This window comes from Nelusetta ayraudi, unplaced genomic scaffold, assembly GCF_046127955.1.
Source record: "Nelusetta ayraudi isolate G7.1 ecotype Tasmania unplaced genomic scaffold, CSIRO-AGI_Nayr_v1 ptg000090l, whole genome shotgun sequence".
NCBI lineage: Eukaryota > Metazoa > Chordata > Actinopteri > Tetraodontiformes > Monacanthidae > Nelusetta > Nelusetta ayraudi.
Genome location: NW_027466140.1, coordinates 3,971,519 through 3,996,866, shown reverse-complemented (window position 1 = coordinate 3,996,866; position 25,348 = coordinate 3,971,519). Strand labels below are relative to the sequence as shown.

At 44.5% G+C, this 25,348-nt stretch overlaps 1 protein-coding gene across 4 annotated transcripts; it reads right to left on the bottom strand.

Moving 5' to 3' along the window:
* Positions 1-498: 498 nt before the first annotated feature.
* On the bottom strand, positions 499-25,348 carry arhgef6 (Rac/Cdc42 guanine nucleotide exchange factor (GEF) 6). Of its 4 annotated transcripts, XM_076046627.1 has the most exons (23): positions 25,022-25,163; positions 23,836-23,919; positions 22,528-22,622; positions 21,807-21,891; positions 17,801-17,922; positions 17,511-17,715; positions 17,025-17,077; positions 16,523-16,617; positions 16,287-16,382; positions 15,636-15,758; positions 13,044-13,182; positions 12,877-12,936; positions 10,378-10,524; positions 9,650-9,736; positions 9,455-9,536; positions 8,890-9,005; positions 8,540-8,719; positions 7,122-7,142; positions 5,672-5,768; positions 4,590-4,676; positions 4,344-4,443; positions 3,491-3,545; positions 499-3,381 (listed from the first exon to the last, which is right to left on the bottom strand). In XM_076046627.1, exons 2-23 carry the CDS (start codon positions 23,855-23,857, stop codon positions 3,244-3,246), a joined length of 2,205 nt encoding a protein of 734 aa, XP_075902742.1. In that variant the 5' UTR covers positions 23,858-23,919; positions 25,022-25,163; the 3' UTR covers positions 499-3,243. The 4 variants fall into 4 exon arrangements, with proteins under 4 accessions (XP_075902742.1, XP_075902740.1, XP_075902739.1 ...); XM_076046625.1 differs by lacking the exon at positions 22,528-22,622 and having other exon boundaries at positions 17,511-17,712; positions 25,022-25,348; XM_076046624.1 differs by lacking the exon at positions 22,528-22,622 and having other exon boundaries at positions 25,022-25,347.

The window sequence follows — 25,348 nt, the reverse complement described above, 5'->3', positions numbered from 1 at the left end:
TCTGAAGAGTTATTCAGTTTGGGTTGTGGATTGTGGAAGAACCTGGCAAGTCAAAATCTTTTGCACCAAATTCTAAAATTCAAAGCTCCACCAACCCACGCATTGGCGGCAACAAGCACATTCAACAAACTGTAGCGCCTCAGTTAGTGAAGAAGCCAGAGCGGCGGCGCGGCAGTAGGCTGCAACCCCGCAACGACTGCATGACGGCGCTGGAAAGTGTGACTTTCTGTGGAGGAGTGCACGGCGCACCGCACGCAGGATGTCCTCCATTCTAGTCACTCCTTCCATCCTGTGCGAATCTGAGCAACCCACAAACTTCTGAAGCGGCCCGTGTGCCACTGTGCGCCGCAGCGAGAGAGAAGCCTCCACCATGGCTGGATTTTCCAGCATGCACGAGGGAACACGAGGCTCGCGCCGCGTGGTTTTCCATCCATCGCCTGCTGATTTCGGCATGCGCATTTTACGAATAAAACGCCCCCCCCCCCCAAAAAAAAGGCAGCTTTTATATTAAACTTTTAATAAAATAACAACCATACCAAACACAAAGTATAGAGTGTCTAGAAAAGAACAACAACAACAACAAAGCATTACAATACTCGCAAACAAAAAAAAAAAAAACAGTAATTGCATAGAAGGGCCTTGAAGAGACAGCACGGCCGACGGTGTGGGTGGGAAAGGGGTGAACTGAGTTCAGGTTGCCATCCACGGCTAAGTGCTAACCGACGGCTGAGGGTACGTGGAAACTAGAGGACATGGAACTTTGAAAAAAACCAACAACGACTGAACGGCAACGACCGCAACGTGAACACCAGGACGCGCCCTCAGCTCCGGCTTGCTGGTACCTCCTTGAAGTGCCGTTGAGCGAGATGTGCTACATGCATGGGTCGAACACAGTACTATGTCCCCCTTCCTATATGTCAAGCGCATTTCATAAAAATGAATAAAAGCGAAACAAATAAAATAGCCCGAGAACATTATTACAGTTTGGATGTGCGAAAATCGGGGACCGTTAATCTCTCGTCGACACAAACAGGCTTAGTTGCATAAAAGTTAAATATAAAAATTGAAAATACAAAAGGAAAAGAAAAGAGCGAGGTGTCCGGACTACGTGGTTTCCACACCTTTTTGGTTAATAGACCGGGTTAATTCATTTGTTATTATTGTTATCACATCATTATTTATTATTATTACTGAACAAATCCAGCCCTCTTTGCCGGATCTCACCCAGAGCTCGGCCTGTAAAGCAGTCGTCTATTGCATTTCGACAACATCCATCTCCTCTGTGTGGCGCAGCACCAGTAAGATAACAGTGTTGACAGGACACACACACACACATGCGCGCGCACACACACACACACACACACAAAAAAACAAACAAACACTGCCACACTTGCTGGGAAATGGGAAATGTACCTCATAGCGGGACTGCACCCTGAAGACACAAACAACACAACCCAGTCTGATCATCCCAGACGCCTCCTGCGTACCCGTTTGAGCTGGACTCGCCTCGTCACGAGGAAACAAACGACCTGCGACACAATTTCACAATACACCAGGCCTCTTGGTCCGAGCCTGGTGACGTGTTAAAGGGACGGTTCACTCAAAATTCAAGTACGGCCCGTCTGCCTCCTCGACACGGTGCGGACGGACCGTCGCGGGGCTTCTCGCCCTCCGTGCGGCGCCATCACAGCCTCTCAAAGACTCGCCGGGCCAATTTGTGCCAACGTTGCAGCGCCTTTTCAAGGTGGATTACCCACTGAGGACTCCTCGACCGCGCTCGCACTCTCCAGAGCAGTTTACACGCTAATGAAACTTAACAAAGTCGAAGGCGCTCCAATTGGACCTGAAATGTTTTTGGCTTTTATTTTATCCAAAAGTGACAGAACCTCTGGGCCACAGCAGCTGGACAAGAAAATGAAAACAAAGGAAAAATGTCCACTGGAAAATGGGTGGAATTCAATTTTGCGTGAACCGTCCCATTAAACGAGCACCTTTGGCGGAGGCACGACAAGTTTTACTCAACATCCTCATGTAAACGAATCTCTTTTCCGTTGACTTTCCCCAATCCGTCTCCATCAGCTCCGCAACAACTCGCTGTGAGCTCATGAATACTGCAAACCTCTTCACTCCTAAACTGGATTTATTAGACGAGTCGCTCTTTCATTTAATGTGATTTAAGGAAAATGTGTTTCCCCCCCCCCCCTCTGTGCCTCATCAAGAACACTTCCTCTGTCTTTACATATTAGTTTAGTTTAATAAAAGCTCAGGCAGCGTGACTATATAAGGCTAGCATTACAAATGGCTTGGTGAACAATAAATAAGCTATAGAATATATATATATATATATGTATTTATATATATTTATATTTAGTCAGAAGATAATACAAAGGGCTATTTAATTACTAGGTAGAAACTTGAATACATTTTGGAAGAGTAGGGTTTGACCTTTGACTCATTATTTCCATGACGGCGTGGATTAAAAGAGACTTAATTACGCCTTTTCTGCTCCGTCCCCGACAGCTTTGGACACATCTGAACATTGTGATGATCACCTCTCTCCGAATCAGAACGTCTACTCTTAATACTGTAAATTCATGCAGAGAACTTGTGACTTGTGTCTGACTAAGTCAAGCCGCCTCCAGAGGCTGGAAACTTGTGATGCTGCTGTGCATGCGTGTGCTGGAGAAAGCTCACTAAATCCATTTTCCCTCTGGAATTCCCTGCCACACATGGAAAAAACATGACGGCGGCAGAAAAACGAAAAAACAAAACCCAAACATTAGAATAACATGAAGGGGAACCACCGTCGCTGGTACACAAGTGCATGCGGGAGAACTTTTCTCGGACTCGAAAGCTTCGTCCTCCTTCTCGGCGTCCGACTGAAGCGATAGGAAGCAGCGCAGAAGCCCGTTTTGTCCCTCGTCCAACATTGTTCGACTTGCCGAAAAGTGTCACAGTGGCCGTTGCCGAGAGAGAGTGAGAGGGAAAAAAAAAAAAAAATGCCACGACGCCAGCTCACTACTCACTTCATGAGAAGGCATCGTTTTTGTAATCTCGTGTCGGGGAGGCAGGATCGGGAAGACCGAATCCGACGGTCGTGCTCCGACCGTCAGGGAGGGAAGTCCAGCTGGCGAGCGCGGAGACGCAACATTGGACTGAGGCAGGGAAAGCAGACAAGACACCAAACCCCCCTTACATCCCTGAAATGAAGACGGGTGGACGAAGGCGGTCGCGCGGACGAGGTCAGTGGCCGCCGCCGCCGCCGCCGTCGTCCCAAGCAGCACAGTCGTTCTTCTGCTTGGCCAGCTTCCTGACGATCCTCTCCAGCTCCTTGCGGGACTTCTGCTCGTCCTCCAGGAACTGCTTCATCCATTTGTTCTCCTATGGGTGGTGGGAAAGGAGAAAGATGTAGAAGGAGCACTTCAGTGGATGATGGATGGATCTGTCTACTGGCGGTGAAAACGCCAATTGAGTCGATGAACACACTCACCTTTTTCAGCTCGTGGACCTCGTCCTTTAAAGCGTACACAGCGTCCACCAGACTCCTGCAGAGGAGGAAAACAATGGAAGGTTGATTGAGATCACATCAAATCAAAGGGTAAGCCTGGTAAAATATATTACAAAAAAAAAAAAGAAAGAGGACAATTACACTGCGGGGGTGCACTAACTCATTTTGGCTGAGGGTCACATTAGCATTAAGAAATCAGAGCGCCGGTTGTTACTGTATAATTGCAGTCGCTCCTCAACACGGTAAAATAACCGTCGCTGTATTCGATTATTATTTATTCAAGACACCAATGTTGCATATGAGGTTCAGCTTAAGTAAAAAATACATATTAGAGCGCATAGCTCTGTGATCTTATGGCCATAAATCCTTTTTAAATGAATGGGGGTTACGGCCGCCCACATTACTCTGGCGTAGAAGGAAATATAGCAAAGACAGCAAATTTCATTGATTGATGCAACGCAAGCAGTTGCATCAACTGTTACTTTCCCTCCACTGCTGGTTCTGTATGAGGCAGCGGAGGGTGAAGGGAGCGATGAGCAGCCTCTGTTCTGCTTTACCGTGGCTTTGGCAACACTTAAAGCAGAAGAAACACTCGCAGTTTGGAGAAAAGGATGCACGTGACACCGAGAGTCGCAGTTCCGCAAAACTGACCATGCAGTTACGTGTATTGATAAGGTCTTAATATTTATTCCAACAGGCTTCATTTTAAGGCCATGCAGGTCTCACTCTGTGACCCTGGGGTCTCAGTAGGTTCTTTCAAAATTCTGGAATAAATCACAATCCAAACTGGCCACGTTAAGAAGTTGTTGTCTCCATTACACACACACACACTTACTTTTCCTCAATAACCGTCTGGCCGTTGCTCCTCATCTCCTCCACAATGATCTTCTCCTCCTCTGGCAGAAGCACCTGGGGGACGCACTCTTTCCGCACCACTGCCGGCAAATGTATGAATTAATGAGAACGCCTGATGTACAGCTGCATCAGTCATTGAGGAATTGTTCCGCGTGCGCACAATGAAAAACACACACACACACACACACACACACACACACACACACACACAAACACACACACATACCAGTGGTAGTCTGGTGCAGGCTGGCCCCGGTGCAGTACGCCTCAATCACTCGAAGTATCTGGGCATCCTCCTCCAGAGCAACCGTGCCTGTAAGAGAAGGACGACATCATCATCATCATCATCATCATCATCGTCATCATCATCGATATACATTTCAGGCTTAATTTCAGCAGCTGACACAGTGTCAGCGCCAATCATCCAGTACAAACACATTAAGAAAGCAGCAATTCCATTTACTACACCGGCACGCTGAAGATACAATTACACCACAGGAGGTTTGGTGTATTATTCATGTGAAGAGCAACCAGCGGGGGACTCAGGTGCGCAGTATTGATTTGCTCCTATTCCATAATTCACACGTGTACTAATGGGTGGCTGTGAACCACACATGATCAAAGGGTCGACACGTCGGGGTGTCCTTGAAAGAGGAAAAGTGAACTACGGCCATGTGAGAATGGGCCAGTGCTAAAACGCAGCTGCTAACGTTGGTGCAGCTGGGCAGACGGAACACTTCAAAAATCACTTCAAATCCATCGGGCAAAAAAAGGCCAATAGAAATTGTAAACAAAACCAATAGTGACCGGAAGACACCGTCCAACCAGTTCTAACTTTAAACTGCCTCTGTAGCGCTGCAGGATAGTACAACTTTCAGTGGTTTCCTCTTATGGTCTTCTACTGTGGCTTTAGCACAGGCATGAGAAGTTTTCTCTTGCTCTTGGACATGCCATCTCTATACAGCTCTGTTGATATAAAATAAGCCAATTTGTCATAGAATTCACAATTTTTATTGACAAGACGCTAAAAACTCGCTCTATTGGAGCTTAACAAGATGGAGTGGCTACACTGGTGGCTAACTGACTGCTAAATAAATACCAAATCATGGCGTTTATTAGCTTGATTGCACTATACATGACAGGGTCAAAAACAAGTTCCTATCATGTTTACCTGAATGGCAATAAAGGGATATGAATCCTGAATCATTGTCATTTTATCAAAATAGGTAGGTAAATCAAAAAAAGTAAACAACAAACAAACACAAAACCCCTCAGCCAACGTCCACACAGCAGGAAAAAAATCCTCACTTTTCCTGGTCTGAATCTCGTCATCAGAGGGCTTCCGCTCTTTCTTCCTGTTGCCTGGCAGGAACTTCTTCATGGGCCGCGGGCTCTTACTGGAGTCCTGGAGGAGGTGCAACAAAAGGAAGACAAATTAATATTTGGCTCCACAACCACACGCTGAGACGTACGCTGCACACAAACACATGAACAAACAAACAAACAAACAAACAGGCACAGGTACACGCACGCGTGTACGCACACCTGTAAAGCTGACGCTCCAAACCAAACACAGTGCAAGCTTAACAAGGAAAATCCATAAACATCGATGAACAAAACCCCAATCCACAAGAAGGCAGCAAGCATGAAGATGACTGTGACCAAACCAGCTTTGTGTAGGAGCACTGTGGGCTTAGAGAAACTCAACCAACTGCAAATCTCATTTATTTCAATGCACAGTTGAAAACCTTTTTAGTGGTTAATGTGTCATTTTGTCATTGATTTGGTTTGTCAATGGAAAAATACATGAATCTAATTACTTATTTGAAACGTTGAATTCCAGATAGAGATTTGAACGGGTTCGATCCAGACTCTGAGCAGTTCCACTGCGTACCCCACTGGAGGTCAAGGCTTGTTGAGTAGTAAACTTGGTTTGGTCACATGCGCTCGGAGAGGTTGGGTTATGCTCGGGGACATCAGACTGCGCTTCACGTCGGGTTATGCATCATCCTCAAACTTCAGGGACTCCTTATAATGAGCTCAGGGATTCACATGAATGCAGGCACGCGTTATTATTGACCATGCAACGAGCCTCTTTCTCTGTTGGCGTGGTGCTGTGGGGAAACGTTCTTTACTCCGTAGGCAAAACCAGCAGAGACTTGTTTTTTGACCGCAAGATGCAGAACAGACTTGTGCAACCCTCAAGAGAGGAAATATTTATGACGACGCCTGATTTGGTTGAACATTCCGTCGTTTATCTTTTGCCCCATCAAGTTTTCATCCAATCGCTGTGCATTGTGAGGGACACTCAGGGTCATTTAAATGCACAGGCTGGCTGCAGACACAACTCCACTCTCTGCTCCTCGGTTTTCCACAGAAGAAAAAAAAAATATCGAAAGATTTAAGTAACGCAATTGTGTAGTTTTTTTTTTTCTTCCAAATTGATTGAAAAAAAAAAAAAATGATGATGGTGTGAGAACCGAACATCACACCTCACTAAAGAGTGACACCTCACTACAGAGAATGACAATAAAAAGGGAAAGAGCAGACAGACTGGGCTACACAAAACAGGAAATCGAGAGATGACAATGGGGAAGAAGTGATGCGAACAGAGCCATGGCATGTCAGCTCAACACTGGGGTGACACACACTAACACACACACACACACACACACACACACACACTCCCCACCCACCCACCCCAAAACCACATCCTTGTCTTAAACACCCGCACGCACACACACACATCTAACCTTACCTTCATGATATAAGACATCCTCTACAGAAGGCAGGATGGAGAAAGAGAGACAAAGAAGAAATGTGCATGAAAAAAATCCGATGAGCCAAGGGTGTGACAGAGTCATCGGCTTTCAGTCACCTGGTCGGCGTACACGCGAAACGGAGGGAATGGGAAAGTTTGCAGAGAGGTGCTTTAGAAACTGAAAAGGCCGTCGTACGTGTTGCCTCTGGTAGTCAGCGGGAAAGACGGAAACAGGCCGACGGCCTAGACGAAGGTCCGGACGTCACTGTCTGGTTTAGTCATTATAATTGTATATTTGTGTATATACGTAAGTGTGTTTTGCTTAATTCAAGATTATTTGTTTTAAATGAGACACATGGGTGAAGGGATGGCATGAAGTGGATTATGTATTTTAAAATAAATAAATAAAAAATAAAAATTGGTCTGATTATTCAACTCCTAGCCTGCGTATCGTTTGTCTGCCCGTCACCTTGTGTCCTCAAATAGCCTTTTGGTTTCCTTGAGGAAACCAAAAGGCTTCTGCACGTCAACAGTTAAAGCTCTAAGTGCACAAACTCTCTTGCACGGCGCGCGGCTGCTCCTCTGCCAGTTTGTGTGCGAGCCGTCGAAACTTTGTCTGCTTGGCTCGACTGTGGCCGCAATAGTTATGAAGTTGACTCTACCGTCAAATCCCTTGCATCAGGCGGTGTGATTTTAAGCCTTCCATACGTTTATCTTAATTTCTTTTAATTTCTCTCTACTGCAGGGGTGGGCAAACACTGGTGGGGCCACTGTGGGTTCTAAAATGCGACAGACAGGGCCAGAGCTGCAGCAGATGGATGGAGTGCTTTGGCAACCCACAAAAATATATCATGGGATACGTAGAAAACATGTGCTTTAATGTCAATGGAAAATTAATAAAAGCATTTCAACAAACTATGTGTCTGTGAAGCTCCACAATATTTAGCTCTTTATTGATAGATCTTAAAACACAGCTATTTTATCACTTACTTACTATTAATATAATTTCTTCAAGTTTGGCGGGCCAGATTAAAAAGCTCAACGGGCCTCATATTGCCCCCGGGCCGTAGTTTGCCCACGTCTGCTCTAGTAGGATACATTCATGTCCTGCGTGGCCAACAGAACCAATTTAATGAATCGTATGTTGACGGTCGTCTTCTAAACATCAGTCCTAGCGAAGGGCATTATGTTTGTTTGTGTCACTTCCTGTTTGGCGAGACACTTTGAGTCAAATTGAACTCTGGTGGTCGGCTGAAGACAGAAAGTGACTTCTGACCAATAAAAAAGAAAGGAAGTGGGTGGCTACTAATGACTGAGCACAGGTGGTGGTGAGGGTGTCGGTGTGTGTGTGGGAGGGGAGGGGTAGTTGGGGGGGTGGTTGTGGGCGTGGCCAGACAACCCGTGCAGCCTCTTACCTCCTTGTAGCCCAGGGCGGCAGAGGGCTTGAGGGGCGGCGCGGGGCGCAGGCAGCTCAGAGACCAGGGCTTGCTGATCTTGGGCGGCTCCAGCGGCCCGCGGCTGACGGCGCTCAGGCTGCCCAGGTGCGAGAGGTGAGTGGGCGGCCCGACCATGCTGAGGGGCTTCCCTTCCACCGTCTGCAAGAGGTCGACCGGGTTTCAGAGGTTGCAACAGCGCACAAGGCTTTGTGCTGCTGCAGAGGCTCTTTCACACTTTGTCATGATGCAGGTTTCACTTTTACTGGTGGCTTTTACACTGTAAATCTATGTGTGCATGTGTGCGTGCGTTAGTGTGCGTGTGTGCTAACCTTTGTTATTGTGCCTGCAGGGCTGCCTCCTTTAGTAAAAGGCTGGAGGTTTTCAAGCCATTCCTGTAACTCCTGGGCAGTACCGCAGAATACCGTAACACGATCAATCATGCTTCCTGCAAATTAACAAAAGAAAAAAAAAAAACAAAGCGCTAAAGAAACAGTGACACATTTAAAACACATAACTCCTACAATGAAGTTTCCAGAACATAGCAAACGACAATGTCCTGCTTAGAGATCGCATTGAGGTCAAATATTTTGAATCCCTCTTTGTATCATACATACCTTAAAACACATGAGCGACCATGACATTGAAATCGTTCAATCTGCTATCCTGGTTTCGAGAAGGTGCTTGACTTGACTTTTTATTAGAGTGGGAATAAAATCATACCGATGTCAGCATTTCTTTAAAAATGATGAAATCAATCCCTTCTTTACTTTTTGATGGCGAGATCTAACTTGCAACAGTGCTGATCTCCTTTAGTGTCAAAACCTCACACATCAGTCCGATGAGGTTTCACACTGTGACACCAAGCCTGCTTGTCTCACCGATACGGACGCGAACCTGAAATGTCGAAGGCGAAGTGGCCGCTGTCTGGGTCCTCTGCGTGTCTTGTTACCGTGGTGCCCGTCAGTGGCAGCCTTCCCTGAGCAAGGGGAGTGGAAATGTGGGGAGTTTAGTGGCTACTTCACTTAATCTTGTTTCAGCTTGGAAGTGAAGTTGTTTTTTTGTAGTGACTACCAGCAGTGAAATTCAAACCTGATATATGAATCCGCTCATCCGAGGACTGGCTGAGAGCATCACCAGTACATTGGGGAAAAGCATCAAGTAGCGCTCGTCCTTTTCCTGCAAGGAGGAGAAAACAGAGTCCTGGTGACGCTCGCACTGCTTCTTTACACCCCGTAAGATTTGGCCCGGAACTGCCTGCGGGAAGCCGCATGGAAGGAAAACTCAAAGACGACTCCAACCAAGAAAACCACATGAGACAGAGGAGACGGTTTTCAGGGGGGCTCGCAGCCGACAAGCCCTTTTTTCTGTTTTGGCTCACACACAGAGTGGGCGGTGAGTTCGACAGGTTTACTGATGCAGTTTGGTTAAAAGTCGACGACGTCCCATCATGTCGACAGCGAGGCTTCGTCCCCTCAGACCTAGTTGTCTTGAGCAGACACTGCGTAATTCACACTTCTTGCACCCGTTTACCAGCAGTTCGCACCTGTTGCGGCACAGTGAGCACAATGACACACAAACAGCAACATGGAGGCTGCAGATAGAAATGAGTTGCTGGTGGGCCGAGATCTGTCAACTTACTGCGTGGTTTCCTAACTAACGGGGTCATGGCTGAGCGACGGAGACACACATTTCATTTTGGTTACAGTGAGGAAAGACAGAGAGCCGTGGAAAAGGCTTGAGTGGATATTTAATCATGGCTATATATGAATAACTGGCAGCGGCATGCGGACGACTGCGCTGACTCGACCGTCTCTCACCTCGCTGGAGCCTGTTCGCATGTGGACCTGCGACATGTAGGCCACGCTCCCCAGGCTCTTCATGCCCTCTCCCTCCCAGGCCCGCACCGGCTCGGACAAAATCTGGAGCTCCAGGTTCTTCCGCTTGCGCAGGTCCTGGCAATGCGTCTGAGCATACGTGGAACATTTTATTGAAAGGAAATAAACGGAGAAAGATAAACAAAGACATTGATTTCGGAGTGGTTTTATTTATTAAACAGCTCAGGGTAGAAGAGATAAATGTGTCAGTGGATTTTTGTTATTGGTGCTACAATGACCAACTTTTTCTAGCGTGATTTGTTTTGTCTCTTGCATAGAGAAACCATTTTAATTGTTTTTTGACTGCTCCACTTTGATGTGCTGAAACCGCAAGATACGGAATTCAGTCCTTTGTGATGTCACAAATGGCCTTGGTACCTCGTGTTGTAGTACCCGAGATTGCTCTTGGTCTCAAGACCACTTCTTAAGGGTCTCGGCCTCGGACTAGATGGACTCAGGATTTTGATGCAGACCGGTCAAGACTCAGCCAACATTGTAATGACACGATAATAAAAGAATCCAGCTGCTGCCGTTTTACGCCCTGCTTGTGATACCCAGGGTGACATATCCCCTTATGCGTAGTTAATTTCTTTTTTTTACATTTTATGAAGCAAAGTTGTTTTTTTTTGAAAATGGTTCATTCTAGTTGGCAAAGCAGCAAAATGTTAAAGAATTTTTTAAAAAGGTACCTTGCTGAAAAGAGATGTTTCTGCTTGACTTAGAAGCAAACTTGAATTTAAAAAAGATACTGGCCATGTTTTACTGTTTTGTTGTTATTCTACTTGTCTCGGTCTGGCCTCGATCTCGATACTCTCTAGTCTTGATAATGTCTTGGGCTCAGTTGGTGTGATCTTGACTATAACACTAATGGTACCTCTCACATCTCACACCTCTGACAACATCACCAGGCCGGTGTATGGTGTTTTTTTTTTTTTTAAAGGCTCTGGAAAGTTTAAACCGGAAGCTAAAAAAAAGTGCAACATTAAAAGTGCTGTTTTCTGGAGATTGTTTTCTTTAATTCATTTTAAAATAAATAAGTATTGAAGTCTTCTCCACTGGCATCCAGGGTATAAAAAAATAAGAGATTGAAATTTTGAATTAGTTAGTAAATGGGAACCAGAACTAAGAAAATAAATCCCACGATTGATAATCATCAGCATAGAGTGTATGAATTTGACTTTAATTGTAGTCCTGCTGTACAATCTTGCAGTGTTATAGCTACTTTTTCACAGGTCTACTGGCTCTATGCAGGGGCTCCCCCACCTCAAGCAAAGAAAAAAAAAAAAAAATGACAATGCAACATGTCACGTTTTCCACCACATGTATGCAAAGATAAGCCTGTGCAGAGGAAGCACTGTCGCTAAGATGCGACTGGCATTTTGGTTATGCTCGCCTACAGAGACATTCAAAAGGCATTCAGAGAAATGAGACTTGCAAATTACTACAACGTGTGCTGTTTGATGTTGTGTTTTTTGCTTTTTCTGTTTCCTGTGAAACCAGCCGAAAAAAGGAGAGTTTTCACCTCCATCTGTTCTTACTAAGAAACCAGAGCCGCGCGGAGGAAACTGTTGCTCACCCAGGTACGGTGCGGTTGCTCATTTCCAATCCAGCACTGAAATGGCATTTTGTTTTAGGCCCACTTTAGGAAAGACGTGATCAGAAAGTGTGGGGCGAGGAAAGAGGCTCTCAAATATGAATATCGCATGGCAAAAAGGTTATTCTGAATGGCGCTCCAGTGACATTTTATAGTTTGTCTTACAAGTTCCATAATGCATCCATGTTCATGTCTTCATTTCCAGTGGAACAGCCGAAAAATATGAAAAAAATACATGTTCAGAAAACAGTATATTTAGCCCAGTGTTTGCAGCATTCTAAAAAATTCGCAGCTTCTAAACTTCCTGTTAAAGACTTTTCGACTGTTGCCGCTTTCACATATATGAAAAGAAAAAAAAAAAAAATAAAAATAACAAGGCGGCTGCAGGCTGGGGGTGTTATCACTAATGCAAGAGAGTTTCAGTGAGTCCTCGCTGCCCTTTGTGACATCACACAGGGGTGATTCCCAAAGGCATGCAGACTTTCCACAAAAGAGGTAAGAGGAGGAGTTCACTGACTGGATGGTAAAGCACTCAACGCTGTTAAAAAATATCACTTTTAAAATATGGCTGATATGAAACCGTTCATGAAGTAAACAGCCTTCATTAAAAACTGTGATATGTAAATTACTGTGATTTATGATGCAATAATTGGGGACTGACTCAAGGCGCATGTTCTCATTTACTCCATTATCTGCACTGGCTGTTCAGTGGGAGGTCACAGGGGACGACTTGTTTTGCAGCAATCAGGGAACGTCTCAACCGTGGTGCTGATGAACAAACATGATAAAGCTCAAAGCAATTTTTTTTTCAAGCAGTCGGCCTCCCAAAAGGGAGGCCCAAAACTTACCACAAGGCTTCTGAACGCAGCTGTTGCCTTTATAATGTCAGCGTAATCTGGGTGGGCTTCCTGTGACGAGCACAACCACAGACAGGGTTATACAAAGACTAAGTTCTTTCAAATCGCACAGAACCAGTAAATCAACTACAGGATGGACGATGAACGTTCCGCAGTACCTCCACGTGTCTCTCCAGCTCCTGCAGCAGCGTGGGGTACTTGTCCAGCCTCATGAAGGGCTTGCTGAGACTGGTGGTCAGGGTCAGGATGCCTGGTACACTGGCGCCCTGGCTCTCCATGAACTTGCTGAGCTCCTCGCTGTGTAAGACACAAGCACACAGGCAGGCAGACGTTACAGGTGAGTGAAAAAGAAAGAGAAAAGAAAAAATGAAAGAATGAACGAACGAAAGAGAGAAAGAAGGAAAGGTAGAAAGAACAAACGAAAGAAAGCATTTACCTAACAAGCAGTGGAAGTGGATGACGACACAAATTCATGGACGCCATAAGACGAAGATGATTTCAAGGTCCCAAATTATGCAAAATGCATTCCACCAGTGTTTTTCAGACAATTATACAAATAATACTGAAGCTTCAACAACGAAAGTAAATCCTTTGCTTGAGGAAAATATGCGAGAAAATTAGTATATATTATATACATATACATATATATACATACATATATATACATACATATATATATATACACATATATGTATGTATATATATATATATATATATATATATATATATATATATATATATATATATATATACATATATATATATATATATATATATATATATATATATACATATATGTATATATATATATATATATATATATATATATATACATATATATATATATATATATATATATGTATATATATATATATATGTATATATACATACATATATGTGTATATATATATATGTATGTATATATATGTATGTATATATATGTATATATATATATATATATATACATACATATATATATATATATATATATATATATACATATATATATATATATATATATATATACATATATATATACATATATATATATATATATATATATATATATACATATATATATTTGGGTCAATGATTTAAATCCTCATGGCAGGTACAGCACTGACCAGCGTCTTCACTACCTCTTCAAGTATATGGAGGAAAGGCGTCACATATACAGTCAAAACTTGTGCAAGTTTGAGCTGTTTTACACTTTTGTTTCCTGCATAATTCCATGAGTGTTCATACGTAGTTTTGATGCCTTCAGTGAGAAACTGCAGTGTCAATCGTCATGAGAATGAAAGAAAAGACTTTAAATTCATAGGGTGTGTCCAAACTTTCGACTAGTAGGGTATTAGTGTATATGTATTTACATAACAAAAGGAGTAAAAACACATATTTAAAAAAAAAACAGTGATAGACAAAATGACATCAGTGGGATCTTCCATTAAGGGCGGCTATGACAGGGCTCCTGAAATTCAAGCGTTCTGTTTATCTGTGTCCCGAGGGTGGCGGGATGAGGTGTCCTGTTCTATTGAGATTGCAAAGTGTCTTATGTCACCCAGCTCTGCCCGGGTTGGCTGTGGGAAGACTGGTGATTTTGGAAGCGAGGTGTGTGGTGTGTGTATAGTTTGTCCGGTTGGTGACAGAGCGGCACGGAAGGGCCGGCTGAATCTTGGCCCGAGAGTTTAGATGGGATTGCGAGCGTCAAAAGCGACAGCTCTCACCTCACCAGTGAGACCCTAAAGTCCCGGGTTGCAATCGGTGGCTGCAGTCATTCTGCTCTCACATTTTCTCGATGGTGGAAAGCGGTCGCGGTCGCAAAACCCTCATTTCAATTATTTTGACGTCTCCACCACTTTTGCACCCGTTTTCATTTATTACTATATGCGAGTTGTCCGTGATCTCAGCGAATTGAGGCCTTGGTAGTTAGCTAGAAGTGGTGATGTTTATTTTCATTTATTTTTAACGTGACAGTTTCACATTCAGTCAACACTGCTGTGACATCTGCCAACACTATGGCTGATAGCGTGCAGTGCTACGCCCGATGTGAGAACCCACCCGCGGCGAGCAGAGGCATGTCAAACATTAGGGCAAACGGCTGCCCAAATTAGGTCAGCGGAGCCTGCATGTGTGTCACAAACAGACGCAAAACATTCGGTGGAAGTGCGAGAACAGGCTCAGGAAGTAGCGGGGGATGTTTAAACTCCCAAACATTAACCGAGCATTATTAGAGGTGATCAGTCACACGGGATCACGTGAACTAACATGAATAGGATTCTGAAATAGAGATGCAAAAAGGGCTGACTGCGAAAAACTCTCTCACGCCTGACAACATAACCACAGCGCTTTATATCCTGTTGACAGACAGCTTCCTGTGTGTGTGTGTGTGTGTGTGTGTGTGTGTGTGTGTGTGTGTGAGATGCAATGGTTACTGAATCCAACATTTGTATCATTTGCATTACTTCATGGTTATTCACCTTTATTAAATGCAAGCAGCCCTATCTGATGGACCGGACAACCTGAGAAGGTCGACGTCACTTCTTATTAAGAGGGACACATTCGATTCTGGTCGGTGCAAGACATGCAAAACGGCCGTCGCCTCCGGGCTATTTTATTTATGGTGAGAGTGACACCCTGTGGCTTATAAATTAAGTGCAGTTCAGCAGCAGCAATGGCAAACGAACAACAACAACAACAACAAAAATAAAAACACTCAGCGAGATGAGGAGCTGCGTTGCGGACGGGCAGACCTGTGGTCAGTGAGGATGGCGACGGCTGAGGGGTGGCTGGAGCAGTAGGTCAGGTACAGGCTCCTGATCTGACACATCATGTTCAGATAGCAGGCCGCCACTCTCTGCTGGCCCTCCGGGACCCTACAAAAGTTAACGACGGATGAAAACGTGGTTAGTGGAGCGAAAGTGGGATGACTGCAACGCTTGGTTAAATGATTTTGCAGCGACTAAGAAGAGGACATTTTTACAGGCGACGGCAGCTCTTTTTCTGACAATCCCAGTGTGTACAAGACTCTAGCAAAACATAGGCAAAGGCAAACAAAGACAAAAAAATAAACAAAATATATAAATATATATTGAGCTGCAATACTACAGTGTAAAATATTAATCAGTCCAAAAAAAGATGATTTGTTTTGTTTTTGTAATACAATAAAAAATTCAAAGAGATGTTGAGGATTGAGGAAGGAAGCAACTGGGGCTAAAAATATTCAGCTGTATTTCTCGGCAGAATGTTTGCACACTTAGCATGTGCGCCACTCTGTAAATAGAGCTAAATATATCGCATTTGTCCTCAGCGCCCACTAACAGGATGGAGCCAATTGGCCCCAACACAGCCCTCGACCATAATGAGGGGGTTCTGACGTGTCATTTATGGCGCATATGACGTACTTGGTACACTCCTCCAATGCCACACACAGTCCCTGCTGGAAGGTGAGGATCTCCTCCAGGTTTCCACACAGGGTGGCGCTGTCGGTGCCGCTCAGCCTGAGCGAACCCAGAACAAAAGGTGCATATGATTTTTTTCCCCCCCAACAATATAACCATGTCATTCTAGTGTTCAGTCTTCAGAACTGCTGTGTCTCTCCACTGATGGATCCGTTGCAGCTGGTCGTTATTGCACTTACTTGTCACTGGCTTGGAGGGTTCGCAGGTAACAGCTCAGCACCGTCTGTAACTCTTTGACAAACTCCCGCTCATGCTCCAAGATGTCCTGCACCACCTGCAAACAGCAGCACGGGAATTACAGTTACCCAGGTATACGGAAGCGCACTTAAAGGCCCAGTGATGAACACAAGTTTTGAAGTTTTCAATTATTGCACATTACATTATTATACACATTATTGCACCTGCTCTTAAGGGAGGATATTGGAAGTATATTTTCCGAGAATAAGGATCTGTTGGGAATTTAAGAATTTTTATCCCGACACACAGATGACAGTTCATCTAAGCTCATATTTTGGAATTAGAAGCAATTAAGATGTTATTTGTTCAAAAAAAAAGAAGAAAAAAAATAGCTTCTGCATATTTCAGGCACTTTTGCGAGGGACATAACCATCTAAGTGACAGACAGACGTACAGACAGACAGACAGACAGACGGACGGACGGACGGACAGACAGACACTCACCACACTGTAGTAGTTCTTTGTCAGCTGAGTTCCTTTTGGCGACACTGGTTTGTCTGGGGAAAGTACAGAGTGATAAATACAGTTTCATATATATATGTATATATATATATATATACATATATATATGTATATATCTATATGTATATGTATAGGTATATATATAAATAGGTGTGTGTGTGTGTGTGTGTGTGTGTGTGTGTGTGTGTGTGTGTGTGTGTGTGTGTGAAAAAACAAGCTGCACAACGATTCAGGAAGCTTTTCAACATGTGGTAAAACGCACATTTTCAGCATCGTTTCAACATCAACACCTCATTGTGCATCAGCTACTTTTCATTGCAAACCGCGAGTCGCCAAGCACGCTGAGCTGTCATGTTCCACTGTTGCTGTGATGTACCACAGTTGCTGTAATGTTCCCTTTACACATAAACAATGTTTGCCAAGAAACTCGGGACTGGTTGCGCCGTGGGACGACGGTCCGGGACTCACCGCACGTCTTGATCTCCCGCACGTAGTTACTGGGAAACCAGCCCGTCTTGCCGTTGAGCGACCCCTCCCACCAGCCGCCCTCCTCCTGCCGCGTCACCAGGATCAGGTCGCCCTTGCCGAACGACAGCTCGTCCTCGTTGTTCTGCTTGAAGTTGAAGCGGGCCTTCACCATCTGCTGCCCGCCCCCGCCGTTCTCAGACATCTCCTGGCGGGACATGGTGCACACACACAGGTCGCTCAGCTACTGGCGCCGCGGGCTCGGAGAGAGCAAAGCGAGGGCAGAACCGTACCACTGATTTGGATTGTCTTCGCAGGGAGCCTTTGGATTTGGCGGAGGAGAGCGTGTGCGCAGACGTGGACTGACTAGGAGAGGGAGCACCAGACTGCGAACATGACCTCTCCGCACCGCAGTCTATGGACACACACACACACACACACACACACACACACACACACACACACACACACACACACACACACACACACACACACACACACACACACACACACACACACACACACACACAGGAGGACATATGGAGCTTCGGTTATTCCCATTGCACTCTGTTTAAAACTCTCTATATAGACGTCCTCATCGCATCAATTAAAAAAAAGACGAAGCCGCATCAGCATTATTGCAGGTGACAAGGGTCCACATATTTAGGGAGGCTGACAACCTGAGTGTGATTTGTGCGAGTGCGGTTCGCTGCTCTGCATGGCCTGAGGACAGTTGACGTGCAAGGAGAGGCACATTTTCGTAGCCGGAGAGTTTCTATCTGATTTAACAGAAGCTGTCAGACAGCCCTGCAGTGAGATCAGGCAGCACGCAGTGTGTGGAAGGGAACATAGTGTTTAGAGAATAACAAGAGCCCTGTCTCAGTGGAGGCCTAACAAATCCGTCCAGTAGACGAACAAACCCCCACTGCTTCGCGTTGCAGTACTCCAGACTGCTCTTGGTCTTGAGACAAGGCCTGGGACTAATTTCACGTGGTCTTGGTCTCGGCCTCAACACTCTTTCGGTCTTGGTCACTGATGTAACAGCTTCAAGGTGATTTCCAGGCAAGCTGGATCTAATGCAGCGTCGATATTACTGCACCCCCTTTGTTGAAATGCAACCAATAAGAAACATCGAGCTCACAAACAATGTCACCATGTTTACGTTTTTCCCTCTGTTCTCCTCATGAGCTGCATGACTTCTCTCACCCGCACCAATAGGCTGCTTTTGATTCTCCAAACGAAGCGAGTCCTGTCTATTCTGACACTTCTTTTTCCATCTTGCACTCGTCCCTCTCTCAGGTTCGTGGAAACATCCCCGGCAAAAAGTTTGTTCCACCGTCTTTGACCAGCCAGAGGCCAGTTGTGTCTCTGCCCCCCTTCCAACCACACAGCAAAGCATCAGCAGTATGTAGCATTACACAGCTAGAACTGCATGTTTTTGTAGGAGGCAGTAAGCGGTGAGCTAATTATGCTTCTGTGCAGATCAATACAGTATAGGCTTTTGTTTAATATATTTTTAATCATGTATATATATATATATATATATATATATATGTGTATATATATATATATATATATATATATATATATATATATATATATATATATATATATATATATATATATATATATATATATATATATATACACACATATATATATATATATATATTTATATATATACACACATATATATATATATATATATTTATATACATATATATATATATATATATATATATATATATATATATATATATATATATATATATATATATATATATATATATACATATATATATATATATATATATGTGTGTATCTGACAATGGCTATAATGCAGGACCATTAAATTCTTCCACACGCATCACTTAGCGCTGCAGTGCAAGAAACGCCAGCGTGTCCAGTAGCTGGCAGCTGCCCCGCAGTGCACGCTCCTTGTGGTGCACGGACAGAGTTATCAACTGCACTGTCAGTCCGCATTTTACAAGCCACGCGGGAGCTCTGCAACGATGCTCTGTGCCCTTCCTCACGAGCACCCTGACCGCGTGCCAACTGGACACTGGCCAGCTCCACTGGCAGTATCTCTGTGCAGATTGCAGGAGATAGAAAAATAATACGAGCACACCGTTGCCTTTAGTGATCCATCATTCAAAATCCTGTTTGGAGCTTGACTGGCAGGGCTATGAAAACGGACAGACGCTTTAATTCACTTTCAACCACTGGCTGTAAAAACAAAACAAAAAAAATACACACTGGGGTAAAGGGTAATTGTTGTAATACGGTCTTGTATCATCAACAGATCTTCCGCAATCTCTGTGATGTGTGTGACGGTGGGGAAAAGGCTGAAGATCGCCCACTGCTTCCCATATGCGGAGGCTACAGGGTGTATCGCAGCGACGTCTGACTCACGTAGCGAAGGGGACACTGAAGGCAGCAGGGGACACGCACTGAACGCACAAACACAGTAGACTAACACTCCTGTCAGCCGACACTCGGGATGATAACAATTTATCGATTATCGATTAAATGTCGGTTAAGAATTTAATCGACTAAATTAAACTCGTCGCAATCAGTTATTAACATTATAACAGTGTAGTGGCAGGAAAGAGCAATTCACCTGTAGATACTGGGATGGTCATAATATACCACGAACAAGTTACTTTTAAACAACTTTTTTTTAAAGAATAAAAAGTTGAAATGTGACCCATTAGAAGTCAACTTAAAGTCAGAGGATAAATGTTTAGGGTGTTTTTACTGTTCTCTGATGTAAAAATGGGTGACATTGGAACCACAACATTATTTAAGGGTTAAATAATGTGCTCCTTACACAATTTTCATTGTGAAATTTAGGTTCTCAGGTTCTCAGCTGATCAATTAATCGTTAAATTGATCGATAAGGTCAATCAACTATGATTAATGAATTCATCGATAGTTTGCGTCCCCAGTCAATACGTTAGGAAACACACATTTTTGAACATAACTGTAACAGTGTTTTGTCCACACTAATCAAACACACAAGTGACAACAATGGTCATCGGCAGTGGTAAGGAGTGCAGCTAGCACACAGTAAGGCACTGTGTGTGCATATTGTTTTTTAGTGTCTCAGTCTCCTTTCCCCCCCTTTATCTTTTTCGGACAGAAGGAAACATAATGCTTCCACGCCATAGATTTAAAACTTCCTGGAGCATCTCCAATTTCACAGACTTTGTCACTCGATTCCACTTGCAGCATCTGCCACTTTCTCTCCATTACTAGATCTGTGCACAGAGGAAAGCACAACGGGTGGCAGGCAAATAAGGCTCGATGGCAACTGTAGGTCCCTTTTCCCTTTACTTGTGATTTAATGCAGCTTCAAAAAAAAAAAACTAAACATTTCACATGACCATGAGAAACCAACGACAGTGGTTTTATACAGTCTCAGACTCATATCAGCAAGCTATTGCGAAACAGGCGCAACCGCTAAATCTCTAAATAGCAGCAGCCGCGATATTCCTCTCCGTCATCACACTTATTCAGACTGAGGAGCACGTTCCAGTGCACTGCTCCCATGCACAACACCATCATAAACGCACCAGGCAGGTATTATGATGCTGAAACCGCTGACTGAAAAAATTGCAAGGCTGACGTTTCAATGGCAGCCGTTATAAGCTCTTCAGTGGCCGGGAACATAGACTGTGGAGTGCAGCAATTAGCGGCAAACTGGTGTGGATCCGACGTGCTGCAACGCCATTTCACGCACTCGGAAAAGTGGTTTTATACGAGTCTGCATTTTATATATTTCTGAGCCTGTGGACTGGAAAAAAAGCACACAAGTAAACAAAGGAGGATATTAATGGTTGAGCTATGGATGCACCGAGTAGACATGCCTCCAAGCAGGACACGGCCCCACACTGTTCACCCAGCTGCTCATGGATAACAGACCCAAATTATGGTTGTGACCGGCTGCCTGAAGCAAGTTTGAGAAGGATGACAAAGATCCCCATTCAAACGGCAACAAGCAACACGTACCGCAGCATCACACATAACCCTTGAACTCAACACCTTTGCTGGTTTACAGCAATGTGGGATTTGTGACGCGAGAAAAATGGTGAGCACAGGAGAAGCGCTCAAGCAGCAAATTGTGATGTAAAGAGGCTATAATAAAATTCAGGTTTATTTTTAAGGCTTAGGGAATTTAATCTTCTCCAACTCATTGGCGACAGCGTGGCTTTCCATTTAATTCTTCCAGAGTTTACAGAACACAACAAATACAGGAGCTTTGCTTGGAGACACAAAAAGAGATTCTAACGTTCTTACCTTGTGTGGCAAAGTTGAACGCCAGCAAAGTCGTCAGTACTTTGCCAAAGTTCTCTCCAGTGTAGAGCCACTCCGGTTCAAATCCCTGGTTGCAAATAAATGACATGCAAGTAACTATTAGATTAAACAATACATATATAGAGAGAGAGTTTTATTTAGTCTCCAATGCATCAGAAGAACTCAAACGAGAAATAAGATCACAGAACTGATAACTTTGATCTGAGTAATGATGATTATTAAGAGCACACAGACAGGCAGAGAGACAAATTTTTTTGGCAGACACAACAGGGAGGCAGACAATGAAATCAAATGCACAAAGGGATTAGAATGGAGAGATAAAAGGCTACATGGTGAGCATGACCCAAATCGTGTAAATGAGAGCTTTTTTTTTTTTTTTTAATAAAACACTGGGCCAGATTCACTTGTGATTTGCCACACACACACACACACACACACACACACACACACACACACACACACACACACACACACACACACACACACACGCGCTCGCACATCTCTCTTTCAGGCAGCTATCCTCTTTCCTGCAATGGATAAGGTTTCACATTTTAAATAAAACATCTTATATATAGTGTTTAAATAGGATAGCCTTAGCCATAAGTTGTGTGGGGCATCATTCATTAAAGAATGTGTGACTAATGAACCTCCAAGGTACGGAATCAGATATTTTTCATGCCAAATGCAGCTAATCATCGCCTACAAACAGCTGCGACATTCTCAGATCTGATGGGGACCGCCTGATAAGCATTTTCAGATCTCCAGGATCGACTTCCTGTGAAGTCTGCCTGACAAGCACTGCAATAAATTAAGACTTGCTTGTAAGATACCATGAATAGAATCTGGCCAGATCTGATAGTGGCCAAAAGCTAAATACCAAGAGAAAAGCTCTGGTAATAAACGTTGGCAGTTTAAAAACCCTAAGCGTGCTCAAATCCAAACTCTTCATTAAGTTCGGTTTGGGCCCATGTTGCTCTGAAAGTCTGTCTGGCGCAGAGCTCAGACTCAGACCAAACAAATGACTGAATGCGTTGGACAGCTAAGACAAAAATCACAGACTTTGAGCCATAAATTGATGCTTCCTCTTCCTGCATGCAGCCGTGCAGAAGTGAAAGCAGCGTAACTGGTCTCTCGGCACAGTCGCAGGCCAACAGTGTGTACCCGGGCGGAGAGGAAAAAAAAGAGAGGTGGGGGAGAAAAAAAAAACAGGCTCTGCAACATCACTGACCAAACGAAGGGCAGGGCTCCCCGGGGCACCACAAACACAAGCCCTGCCGATCTGCTATACGTTTGACGGTGGCTCTCCTCTAGCCTGTGCACAGATGCCACTGGCTGGCCACGAAAAAAGGTCCTAATTATGGGTTACGTCAGGCTTTGTGGACAGGAGTAAAGAAGACCTCCCAGTCTAACCGAGCCAAATGGGCAGAGTTTCTCAACCACTTGACAGCAGCGAGCCGGGGCCGCTGACTCAATTAGCTTTTTAAAGAAAACCGACCGATGTGAACCAAGACCAGGGAGGTTTATTTATAAACGCTGGACAAGAAATGACTGTCCAGTGTGGCGGGACAGGTGCAAAACCCGAGCAAAACAAAAGCCGGGTTGAGACGAAAAGGGAAAACCCCAACATATGCAAATGATTGGCCCATTTCTAATAGTGGGCTACCAGCAATGCAGACTAAAGTAGCCCGGAGGAGAATCGATATTTGGAAGGAAGTCAAACTGCTGGATAAAGTAACTTATGGCTATTTGAACAACTGGGGCAGTATTCAGATGAGACAGCAGTTCCCACTCACTGTCCAGTCAATGATTTTAATTGACAGCATCAAAACATCAGAGGAAGTCCCAGTGAGGTCAGTGCAGCAAAACGCGAGCAGGAATGCGTTTTAAGTCTTCCTCAGTGCAGTGCAGTCAGCTAAGAAGGCTAAAGGAGAGGCGATAATTAGGAGGTCAGGCCAAGTCAAAACGTTGTTACCCCGCACACGAAACTTGTCACATTCAGTGAGAAACTTACCTCCACTTTCAAGGTGGAGCATCCCCTTAAAAACTCCTTGACGTTAGAAAGGCATTCGGATTCAGTCCTCGGGTCCTGGCAGTACTGGAGGAAAACACACACGGGGAAATAAACATCAACACAAACCCCGGGGGCAGTGTGACAGACCGGTGAGACCGGAACTAAGCGGGCAGCGGCGACTCAATTGCAAATAAAAGCGTCTAAAGTCTATCGTTCCGATTCACAGAGGTTAACTACTGTTAATTTAACCGGACTCTTTCCGCGTCCCCTTCATGCATACATATACCACTATACGACTCACACGCGTTAAGGTAACCATAATTGGACTTAACATCCGCTCCGCTAGAAAAATTTCAAAATAAAAGTCAAACTGCATCGTCGCAATGCAGAGAAAATACGCTAATAACAAGTGTGTATTTCAAGGGCAAAACGTGTAAACGCTAATTGAGGGACAGTGTGTATCGCTCAACAGAAAGACACAACAAGCCTCTTGGTACAGTAAGTCACGCAACAGACTTACTTCCGGTTTTGTTCTCGTCAGCTGTTGCCAGTTTTTTTTTTTTTTTTTTTTTTTTTTTTTGTTACGCCTTTGAAAAGGGGGACGTCGCAGCGAGAAGAGAGCGCAGGCTTTTCAAGAGGAAGTGACGACGTATGTCTGCAACTGTTGTTTATCGCCATCAACTTTGTCAGGTCAACAACTGGCAGACAATTGTGTCGAAACGCTGACTGTAATGTTGCACCGACTAATAAAAAGTCACATACATGCCTCATGGTGTTTGGCGTAACCTTGCTGCAGCTCTTCAAAATGGTGTGCGTTCAATGATTCATGCACTCTAAGCCCTGCCAAATTTGTCTCGTTTCGGCAGTTGCTGCTCACACCAACTCACTCGCACGAAGAATGCGGAACATTTGCTCCGCTTAACAGGAAGTAGTGAACAGTCGCTTAATAAAACCGTCGAAATCGATATTAATTCGGCCCACTTCCGAGAACGCGATACGCCTTTTGCGGTTCGTCAAACTTTTACGTCTCGTGTGATGGGACGATATAAAATCCGCAAGGCCTGCTCTTGTCTTGGGAGAAGTTCCCGTCCAGACCAACTTGAATCAAACCCCTCCCTTGTTTCCAGCCCAGCCATCGATCGTTCGGATTTTGTGTTGACCTAAGTTGACTAAGTCAACAGCTCACCTTGGGAGAGAAGCCAGGTATGAGGCGCTCCGTGAGCTTGCACAAAACGACACCATCCTTGAGCGATGTTTTCAAAAAGTCCTCCGGATCCGCGATGTTCTTCTTGGGCGAGCTGAGCACTCCCAGCGATATTAACCACGTTACGGTCTGCTCCTCTGGATTCATCGCTCCGACACGAATTGATCGTCGCCTTACACGCGCATCGCTGTAAAAAAGGAAATTCGCGGCCTGTTCCGTGTCAATATGCAACAGACATCCGCACTTGTGCTAAGTTCAAAAAGGCGGCAGCAGGGGGGGGGAGGTCGACGCTGCGCTGCACGTAAAACT

Coding starts and splice junctions, on each gene's coding strand:
- arhgef6 (XM_076046624.1), bottom strand. CDS start 25,186: ATGAATCCAGAGGAGCAGACCGTAACGTGGTTAATATCGCTGGGAGTG. Junction 12,937..13,043: donor AGCTGGAGAGACACGTGGAG/GTACTGCGGAAC, acceptor TGCTCGTCACAG/GAAGCCCACCCAGATTACGC. Junction 4,444..4,589: donor CCTGCACCAGACTACCACTG/GTATGTGTGTGT, acceptor ATTTGCCGGCAG/TGGTGCGGAAAGAGTGCGTC.